Source organism: Oryza brachyantha, chromosome 11, assembly GCF_000231095.2.
Source record: "Oryza brachyantha chromosome 11, ObraRS2, whole genome shotgun sequence".
Classification (NCBI taxonomy): Eukaryota; Viridiplantae; Streptophyta; class Magnoliopsida; order Poales; family Poaceae; genus Oryza; species Oryza brachyantha.
Genome location: NC_023173.2, coordinates 13,571,666 through 13,582,790, shown reverse-complemented (window position 1 = coordinate 13,582,790; position 11,125 = coordinate 13,571,666). Strand labels below are relative to the sequence as shown.

Genomic DNA, 11,125 nt, shown 5'->3' with positions numbered 1-11,125 from the left:
GTTGCTTAATTCTGATGAAGAGATCCAGAGAGGAGGCACCATCGAGCTACAAGCATAAAAAGAGTATGTTTAGGTAAGTTGTACATTCTAAGAAGCCGCGGTTTGGCAGCCAGCTTCTGAGAATCTAAAAATGCTATGAAACCTAGCTTCTGGCTTTTTAATTTATTTTTTAAAATCTGTAACTACAAATTCTCAGAAGTGGTAGACTATTTGGGACAACTTCTAGCAAAAACAACCTTTAGGAAAAAGCTCCCCAGACAAACCAAAAGACAGCTATGAATCGTCTCTATAAACTGTTGGAATAGTCCCGCATTAGAAGTTTAGGGGAAGTGGCAACAACTTAAAAAGGAGGAGGGGTCTATCATCTCATATGCTAGCTTTGAGGTATAGAAAGACTTTTCCCGGTTGGGCCGGCCTCTCGGTTTTAGGCCAATAAGTGGTATCAGAGCTGGCCCACAATCTCTCTAGTGCCGTGCATACTCGGGTGGTGTAAGCCCGAAGCCCAGTGGACCACGGGTGTGAGGCCCATATGTGCCTATGTGTTAGGCCGGTCAATGGACCACAGGTGTGAGACATGTATGTGCTCCGGGTGGTGTAAGCCCGAAGCCCAATGGACCACGGGTGTGAGGCCCATATGTGCCTATGTGTTAGGCCGGTCAGTGGACCACAGGTGTGAGACATGTATGTGCTCGTGTGTCGAACCGGTCAAGGCTAAGAGGCATCAATGTATGACGGGGGAGAATGTTGGGAATAGTCCCACATCGAAAGTTTAGAGAGAGTGGCATCAACTTAAAAAAGAAAGGGGTGCCTCACCTCATGAGTTAGCTTTTGGGATATAAAAAGACTTCCTCTCGGTTAGGCTAGTTTCTCCCAGTTTTGGGCCAACACATACGAATTCACTTTGCATCGACCTGACACGATCTTGGGGCAAATACCTGACCGTTACCGCTCTAAATATAAATAAAAGATTTTTTAAAAAAAGAAAAGAGCTCAGGTCCTTACACTGAAACAAGAAAAAGGAAAAGAAGAATGTAGTCAATATGTCATACTTCCACGTATTTCAACGAAACAATTAGGAGAATGCTTCTCAGGGTATTTGACTAAATTGCATGAGAGCATATAATGTTACAGTTTATTACATCAAAAATCCAAGCCTGCATTTCTCATCTATCCGCACTCGAATACAACACCACGAAATGCATGGTAACAGTAAGAGGTAACCGCCAAAAAGAATTACATATATCACATACACATAATCTACAAAATCAAACCATTCCCATGACTCAACCTCGTATAAACACCTGGATGAAACAGAGTAGCTCAAGGAGGTTGCTTTTTGCACCTGTTGTCCATCCAGGTCGAAAAATTTCAAACTACTTTCCTGGATGTTATGAACTGTAACACTGGTATTTGATCCAGTAGTTTAGCTTCGTTCTACTGTTTGTCGAAGTGTTGGCCATGTAGCCTCCTCGTCATTACTGTATCCATTTACAAGAAAATCAGCACAGTTCCTCCGGCATCCTTGATTGTAAGGATTTCTGAAGCGCCCATCAGGCCCACGAAGATATGCATACCGTGACCGGTTTGCCGCTTCATTAGTTGTGACATTGCGTGCTATCTGCAATGACAAGCTCAATTAAATGGCTGTTTAAAACTGAAAAGCATGCTCATGTAACCATAGCTGCAAATATGAAGTGTAACTCTGCATCCATTTTATTTTCCTACTTTCTAGAACAAAGCCCATAGGGAGGTAATACTACAGTTGAACTTGCATGATATAAAAGTAATATGAAAACAATAGAGATTTAAATAATCTTGTGTTAAATACTGCAAGGACTTTGAGCAACAAAATGAAAGTCTTATGCTCCTTTGCAATTAGTAATTTCTAAAATGTCCAGTGATAACAAAAATAAGGAAGCATACAAATAAATTAAGTATCACATTCATACTCCAATCAATTCATAACATGCAAACATAATGGATGGAATGAGTCAGCACAACAAATCATAATACTTTATGGCCTAAACAACCATAAGACAATTTACCTGTATTGCTTGTGCTCCTGTCAGAATAAGTGCTCCAGTTAATAGAAAGACATCCAAGAACATGAACAGTAAAGCACCGGGATGGTTTGCCAGCATGAAATTAATCCATGACTCAGAAGATGAGAGTATGATGGGCTCTGTCCAAAGTCCTGTCATTAAATGTCCTTGACTTGTGAGTTCACCATTCAAGGAATGATATGAGAATTTTATTTACCAGATCTCCTTACTGTGGAACCCGATCGCAGCGCCCAGAAATGCTGTGGTGGTTCCCATACAAAGGAACACAAAAAAGTCCCACTTATTTCTCTGCAAGCACAGCATATGCTAGTTAAAACCCAGCAAATCTGTCTTCAGGATAGAATTGAACATGAGATATTTATTTAAGAGCAAAACAAGGCGATTTAGACATATACTGTAGTCCGCTTACAAAGTGAACTCCTAGTTCCCAATGTTCCAAAGCACTGAATAGGACAAACACGTGTAATAGATTTTCTGATTTCTTAATAATTTCCAAAGTCTAGGATTAAGAATAAGCAGCATGTTCTTCCAGGGAGAAAAAAAATGTTTGCCCTCCAATATAGTCGGTGGATGGAATATCCAGAGGAAATTGCTACAACTGGAACGATGCTCCAGTTGATGAATAGAACTTTGGTATGGTATGGCCACATAACCCCATCTGAAAATTTTGCTGTAACAGGACAGAGGGGTATTATACCCATTATGCTAAGGTGGAATATGTTTCCTGTTTGTTAGCTGGATATGGTGGACTACGGTTATGTGACTTGTATGAAGGAATCACTCGTTGATAATACAGCTGCAACAGCATGGGAGAGAATTTTCTTCAATGGAAATAGAAACTATATTGAAACCTACGTGCAGAAGTCCAAAATTGCTTGTGTCTTACCTTTCCAACACAATTTGATATCCAAGGACAGTGATGGTCAAACTGCTCAACACAGTGCTTACAAGTTGGACAGTGTTTGGAGCGCACAGGACGAATTATCTGGTAAATAGTAACCGAAATAAGATGTAATTAGCATTTATGACATAAATATAAAAACTTAAAAAACTATATGCAGATATGGTCACTTCAGTATGAGGAATAAACACAGTATGAAGAAGAGGATGATAAAATTAAAAATAATAAAACTAACAATAGGTATTACTTACAATACCTTGCATGTAGGGCACAGCTGAGACCAATTGCCTGTCCAAGCAGAAGAATTAAGGTCAATCTCCATAAGTGGTTCCTGTAAAGAGTATTAACAATCATCATTATGATAGCAAAAGAAAGAAAACCCTAAGTATATGATATTACTGCTGGAGTCCAAAGTTCTCATTAGTCCATGATCACATGAACAGAGAAAAATTCAATCCAAACAGCATTTAGGTTCTAGAAATAACAATTTTTTAACTCTTCATTTCAATAGAACTTCCAATGACAAGATTCTATACAAATAATGATGAGGGGCCTTCTGATAAAATACACATGGATGGAAAATTGTTTGAAAATTACTTGTAAGACAATTTACCTTTGGATCAAGTCGCTTGGTATTGGCTTGGATGTAGCCTGGATTTTTTCTATCCAAATAACAAAAGAACACAACCTCAAGGGTGTAGGCAAAGAAAATATGTTTACAAGAAAACAATTTGAACATCTACAATAGGTAATGAAACTAAAAACACCAATAAGCATTAGTATTAAATAAGTGTTATCCTCTTCATTATGCACTCACATAATTAGCCTACCTGCTAACTCTGTAGAGCATCACTATGGAAGCAAAGGCAAGGGAAATAGCACCCCATGACCAAAGACCAACAGCAGCAGTTATTCTTGAAAAATTCGGTGCTGAAAGGTTTTACAATCAAATCAGTTAACGAACAAAGGCTTTAGTGCTTTACAAGTTCAAATTTGAACATAAATAATGAAAAACATTAGAAATGCTCACCAAAAATAATCGAGTTCAGGAAAAGGGTGATAAGGACAACAAGAAAGCAAAACAGGATAGGAGCGTATCCAATCTTCCGTGATCTCCCAGGGCAGTACTTATCTTCAAAGGTTACTTTTGTAGCATTGGACTACAAGAAGAGAAATGAAACTTCCATTAGTGGAGTTGAAATATTAGAACTTAATGACCAACAACTGAATAAATATCATGGAACATTAACAACAGCCCAAATTTAAATAGCTGTAGTAGTGTATCCAGAGTTGCAGACTAAATGGCAACATACATTAGGTTGTGCTCAAACATTTAGTGAGATTGTTGTAAATAGTTAGCGCTGGGGGAACCTACAAGGATAGAGGAAAGATGCCGATGACCTTTGTCGTTAGCCAGTTCAACAGGAGTAAACCCACCGCTATCCTTTAATTTGAGTTCCTCCTTGGTACCAGCATGTACAAGAACAGTGCACACCTCAAAGTTCCCTCTTATTGCAGCCCAGTGTAGAGGAGTACAACCTACATGACATCATAGCATGAGAGTTAATAAAAGTGTGACTTTTCAGAACTGCCTCAAATAAATTACTAGCAAGTTAGCAACTACTGACATATATATTTTTGCTATTACAAGGGGAAAAATAATCAAAAACCCCATGCTCTAAACTAGAAGGACCATAGTTTCAGCAACAAAATCAATTAAATTCATTCTCTAATTATATGGGTTCATTCAATTGAGAGTGAATTCCACAGGATAGAAAAATGTATATAGATGAATAACATAGGCATCAATGATCAGGAACACTAGTCAATATATTTTGCACTTAGCACAGAGCTAACACATGTAACCAATATCACAAAAAAGAAGAAGACTGTCATGTGAATGGTACCATTTTTGTCTTGCCTTACTTGATTAGCATCCATAAACAGCAGTAACCTAATTGTATCTGCATTTCCTTTGTAGGCAGCCCTGAATATGTTTTAGAATATAGTTACACCAGCAGATAAGAGCTCAAAACATACATAAAAGTATTCATATCATGGATGTCATGGAAACAGAAACAAGCTAACAATAAATTAATTAACTCCTCAGGACTGACATGGGTGTCCAAACTTTGTCCAATAAATAAGAGTGAACACTCAGAAGCGAACCCGCAAATGATTTTGTTTATACTTTGATTAAATTATTGCAAAAGTACAGTTTTTAAGGTGATGTATCACAAAACTACAGATTTAGTACTAAACTTATCATAAAACTACAAATTTAGTATTGAAATCATCACAAAACTACATGTTTTAGAGTTTAAATCCCTATCAATACCATTGTATTGGAGTTACAAACATTGTAGTTGGTGATAGAATTAACACTAAACCTATAGTTCTTGGATAATTTGCTACTAAATATGCAGTTTCGTGATACTCAATATAACAGCTGTTGTTTTATGATATATTTGGTGCTAAATCTGTAGTTTTGTGGTACAACGGCTTAAATATGTAGTTTTGTGATAATTTGGTGAAAGTATATGTAGTTTTGTGAAATTTACTCTATGTATTACATAGCAAGTAAATAGGTAACAGATTATCAACGTATTACTAGGATGTGTCACATCTGGTACTAGGCTTCTATATTTTGGAACTAAGGGGGTAGTCAACAAATCATTATGCATGAAACAGCAGCACATGATACATATGTATTATTGATTCTTCTACTGCTTGGAGACGTTATTTCCCTTTGTTAAATGAATGATTTACTTGCATGAACAATCTGAGACAAAATTTCAACCAGAACCTATACATTTGAATCAACCATTTCTTGTATATTCTTGGTGGAAAATGCTTGTGAAACTAGGAGAAAACATGCATTTAAAAGGTAATAAAGAGTATCATCCATAAACCATAATCAAGTACCAGTGCAATGGACTCCTCCCATCATTGTCCAAAGCCTCAAAATCTGCACTGTACTTCGAGATAATGTGGTGCAAAAATGCTGTTTGGCCATACTGAGCTGCAACATGAACTGCCTGACATAATGATCCAAAGAAAGAAACACAAACCATAAGGTTTCATGAACACCACAAAATGCTGAAAATACAGATAGATGGGGTTATATTATCTCCAGAACTGTGACTCCATAAAAGTTTAAAAGCTACAAACAAAGCAAGCTATCGAGAAAAATAAGCATGCCCCAATCAGCTTCCTCTCTCTGTACTCCTGTTAGCGGACAGCATTTTTTTTTCTTCAAACGGCTCTTCCAATGGAGTAGATTTGCACAGCAGCACAGGTAAAAGGATTGATATATTATGGAACTCAAGGCCGGTGATTTTTTGTTAGAACCCAAAAAAAAAAAAGGCTTGCAGTAAATTCCATGGTAGCTCCTTGAGCAATAAATTTTATCTTGATCAACCTGTAGTCCATGTATATTATCCAAACTAAAGAGTGGTGACAGATTTAGTAAATTATTGATATCGTCTCTATTTGCATGATGCAACTCTTATTAACCAGAGATTAGCTAATGCATATCTGTTTCAGAACAATCCAAAGTCTAAAGCATGCAGCTGAACAAACTATAATCAACACATATCCTATACAATCAAATGGTCCAGAAAATCTTCTAAACCACCCTACAGCCTTCGGAGCAGCAAAACGACTGCATTACCCGGTAGCCATTCACGTCGGCCGCCTCGACCCTCGCACCATTATGCAGCAGCACATCAGCCGCAGCAATGGCTCCGCGCACCGCCGCCCAGTGCAGGGCCGTCTGCTGCGCGTTGTCCCCCGCGTTGACGTCGCCTCCATGCTGCCCACACCAAACCCATCAGCCAAAAAGCCCAATCTAAGGCCAGCGAGGAGCGAACAGCAGAGCGGCCGGGAGAGGACCGACCTCGACGATGTAGAGCGCGACGTGGGGGTAGTTGTTGAGCGCGGCCCACTGGAGCGCGTGGTAGCCGTTGCCGTCGGGCGCGGCGAGCGAGGCGGCGGCGCCGCCGTCCCGCTCCACGAACCCGCGCAGCCGCTCCAGGTCCCCGTACGCCGCGGCGGAGTACACGTCCACCACGGGGTCCGCCTCCCCGCCGTTCGTCCGCGCGTCCCTCCCCTCGTCCCCCTCCCGCTTCCCCACGCCGCCATCGCCGACCACCTCGATCTCCGCCATCGCGCCGCGCCCGAGGCCGGGCAAGCTAGGTTTCCCCCCACTTCCTTTGTTTTTCCCCCCTTTTTTTCCCTTGGCCCCCCTCGGAGAAGGGGCTGGTTGGCTAGCTAGGTCACGATTGCTTCGAGGCGAAGGCGAAGCGGGGTGGCGGCGGCGGCGGTCGTGGGGGGGCGGGGGGGGGGGGGGGGGGTGGTGACCACCGACAAGCCACCGGCGGCCGGCCGTGGGGGGTAGTTGGGGAAAGAGGTGGCCAGTGGGTGTGGGGGAGATGCTCGGCGACGGTGGACCGTCCGATCGTGAGGTGGTTGATCTGATCAGACGGTTGGGGTTCGTTCTGGTTGCGCAGGAACGCGTTGGAGTTGGACGTTTTGTTCATTGACAGGCGAACACAGCGCGGGCATACAACGGTACAAGTGTTTGTCTTCTTTTCGTGGACGAAAGATGGGAATTTTTTTTTACGGTGTACACAATAAAATTTATTTTATAAAAGAGTGATGAAGAACTTTTTTTATATTTTTCATAAAAAATATGTTTAGCAGTTTGTAAGCGTGCAAAGCCGAGAAATAATATAGGAAAAAGCCGTCCAAGAGTAAAGATTTATTAATGTTGACTTTTTTCACTGCCCATATTACCAGTAGATCGTAACAAATTTAGAAGAAAATATTGCCATTAATATGTTTTTATTAATACTCTTTATATATTTTATAGTACTTTAAATTCTAGTGTACCTTTTAGCTAATAGGTAGTTTTTAAAAAACAAAATTCAACATGGGAGAGGCTCCTACCTAAATTTCATTTTTCTACCAAAAAAGGACCAATAGGTTACAATGGATGGTCAAGAGGGAGAGAGAAGATTGATATTTATGTTGAAACTATTTATTCTTTTTCTTCCCTTGAATCAAAGGTACAATAATCATATATATCTTCGATAGAGTTTCGTAACATTCTTTACATGGGAGGCGGTATGTGTTAAAAAGATTACTATAATTTAGTATCTCTAAATCCTGCAAAAGCATAAAGTTAGAAGGTCTAATATACCAGGGCTCCAGTTGGCTAGAAATCGAAGGTCTTTAATGTTTGTTATGCTGGAGAGGTTGGGCACAATCTTGATTGCGCTCTAGAGGATCTTGGAAAATACAGTGGAAGATTAGATGATTTTGTATTCTCTGAGTTGCGAATACAGAGCTCATATGCTAGGGATGTCACAAAGTAAACAATGGTTTTCTTGAGAAGATTTTATCTCTTTGGCAGTTTGTCTCGTGGATAGGTAGGTCCTTTACTCCTCTGGCACCATCATTCTTCGGTTGTTTTCTTTGAAAAAAAAGAGAGAGAGAGCTAGTGACGAGATGGTGGCAGTTCCACTCATATTCACTACTTGTTTTTTTTAAGTAGAGTAGATACTGATATAGGATAATTTGAGTTTGATTAGTACTACTTGAAAAGAAAATATACAAGATGATTAGAACATAGATTAATACTATGTTTAAATATATGCCTTTCGGTATTATTATACCTAGCTAAAATCTGCAAAATAATTAATGTTTATTTTCTATCGCAAATAAGCATGTTCAATTAGGTCTCAGTCTGGCCCGAAAAAACTCAAGCCTGGCACAGCCCAACCTTGCACTGGGTTGGGCTCTGGCCTAGCTATTGAAGCACAGAAGCCTGGAAAGTTCAAAAATTATAAAAAGCCCAAAAATCTCAGTTTGGCTTGAGAAAGCTGGGGGTCAAGCCAAGTAGACTTGATTTCTTTGCAGATCGTTGGGCACGGGCCTAGATTTTTTGGTCGGACCTTTTTCAAGCCCGATCCAATCCGATGTTTGAACATGCCTAATAAATATGCATGCCCAACTAAAAAGTCATCACTCACCATCAACTCTTCATCAATTAGTTTTGCTTTTGCCTAAGCTAAGGAAAGAGGAGGTTGCTAATCCTATCTTCTATCTTCTTCATGGATCAACCACACAAAAACTAGAGGGAAAAGATTAATATGTGTTTTATTACCATACTAAGTGTTTATATTTTGCGCTAATGATATCTCAATAGTAGACTTTAACTATTGATTCATTATTTGTATTGGATAACACAATGTCTATCTATTTTGGTGATTTGGTCCATATTATACTTGATGCAATCTATAAAATTTAGTAATAAATAACTTCTGTAGAAATGACATGTATGAATGGACAGAAGGACATTGGTGTTGAGTATGGATAATGAAATCATTATCTTCATGCTACATGTTATATGCTAAATATTTCACCATTGTATTTTATGACTTCTATGATTTTTATCATGCTAGCTCAATACTTAGTATATCACACATATATTTTAGTGCATGCCTCTTATGTTATCTTAATTTGTATGAGTTGAAACATGCATATTAGTGTTTATTGCAAATAAATCATACACATATTAGTGTTTATTGCTAAAGTTTCATCTTGGACTTGACCTTATCCAATGTTTTTATTTTGGATTGCAGTTTATTATCATCTCTTGCTTATTGGTCTACCATTCTCGAGCATTGTGAGCTACCTAATCCTCAAACGTCAATACGCGGAAATCCACTTCCCCCAGTTTCAATGGCATAGGTGTGCATATGCCTCCTCCAACCAGCGTTACCTCCTATTTAATAGGAATAACATGGTCTTGTCCAAACCTATGCCATGCCCTCCCCTCCTCCCTAGTGCAACCAATGAGCTCGAGCATCCCTGTATGGCTAGTGAGACACTCTCTAGCTTTATTTTCTTTCATCACTAGATCATGTTTGATCCAACACTAGATCAAGATCGAGGGGAACCAACACAAGTGGAGACATATCATACATACTAGACGTGGGATGTTCTAGCTTGAAGGTGGAAGGTTGACCTATGGCATTTTGCTATTGTGTTGTCTCGGTGGTCTCATATCCATGGCAGGAATTGGTCATGAATATAAGCAAGCATGACAATAAGAGGGTACAATGTAGTCCTTATTGAGTAGTGAGGTCTCGATTAAGTTATTCAGGGGACAAGGCCGAAGTGTGTATTTATATTGGTTTAGGTCCTAACATAGGTAGTAATCCTAATCCAATTTATATGGACTATAGATGATAAAAAGAACACCAAGTACAACAATGAGAACCATCTATCTAGCCTACCGCTAATACTGGGGAAGACTAAAGTTATAGTCAACGTCTAAGGCTATGTCCCGCAACAACTTTGCTTGATATATTATCATATGGTAACAAATGATGGAATAAGAAACATTTTGAGTGATTAATACAAATACTAATAAAAAACAACATCAAAGTCATGTGTAGGATCATAACGCAATGGGCCAAGCCTACCATGTGGTTGAATGGTAGGATTACCCAAAAAATGAATCTTTTTGAAATATACCTATGATTTTAGATGAAGTCACAACTCTCAGGATGCCACCTATCAGATGACCACTTTGTCTCTAGTCTAACTGCTCGTACGTCGCTAGTCCGATCACCTTGGTATTGCCGGTCCAACTACGTACGAATAGAGAAAAACAATCTCGACAAAAAACTAGAAACCCAATAAAACTCTCGAGGAAATATCAACATTATTTTATCAAGATGTATCTACAAACTACATACAGAGCACTCCTCTCAACTTTTGACTAAAATCACACTTCAATTAAATCCTAATCCTAATTTTTCTTTCCCAAAAAGTGATAACTTTAAACCTAGACAACCTCTCTATCTATACCCATTGATGCTCGCACAAAAACACGAATCTTGAAGGGAAAACCATTTCTAATCTTCTAGGAACCCCTCTCGTATAGATATGCACATTATCTCTTACAAATTCGAATTCAAACTTTTCAATCTTGAACTTTATTCAAATTCAACTACTTCTTCCATACATATATAACTTCTCTCTCTGACATATGGAATCTTCACCTCCACATGCATTGTTATCTAGTTTTAGTATTACATGTGATCTCGTAAATCATTTAGACCTAAACTTCTCCCAAGCGTAGTCCCGA

General features: G+C 39.2%; 1 protein-coding gene across 1 annotated transcript; it reads right to left on the bottom strand.

Annotated features, from left to right (window-relative positions):
* Positions 1-1,040: 1,040 nt before the first annotated feature.
* Positions 1,041-7,283, bottom strand: LOC102716827 (probable protein S-acyltransferase 23). The gene is made up of 13 exons (XM_015842207.2): positions 6,863-7,283; positions 6,638-6,778; positions 5,890-6,002; positions 4,872-4,951; positions 4,340-4,503; positions 3,995-4,124; positions 3,795-3,894; positions 3,578-3,626; positions 3,221-3,295; positions 2,950-3,048; positions 2,273-2,351; positions 2,046-2,194; positions 1,041-1,618 (listed from the first exon to the last, which is right to left on the bottom strand). The coding sequence occupies exons 1-13, from the start codon at positions 7,130-7,132 to the stop codon at positions 1,424-1,426; spliced, it is 1,644 nt and encodes a 547-aa protein (XP_015697693.2). The 5' UTR covers positions 7,133-7,283; the 3' UTR covers positions 1,041-1,423.
* Between the last annotated feature and the right edge of the window lie 3,842 nt (positions 7,284-11,125).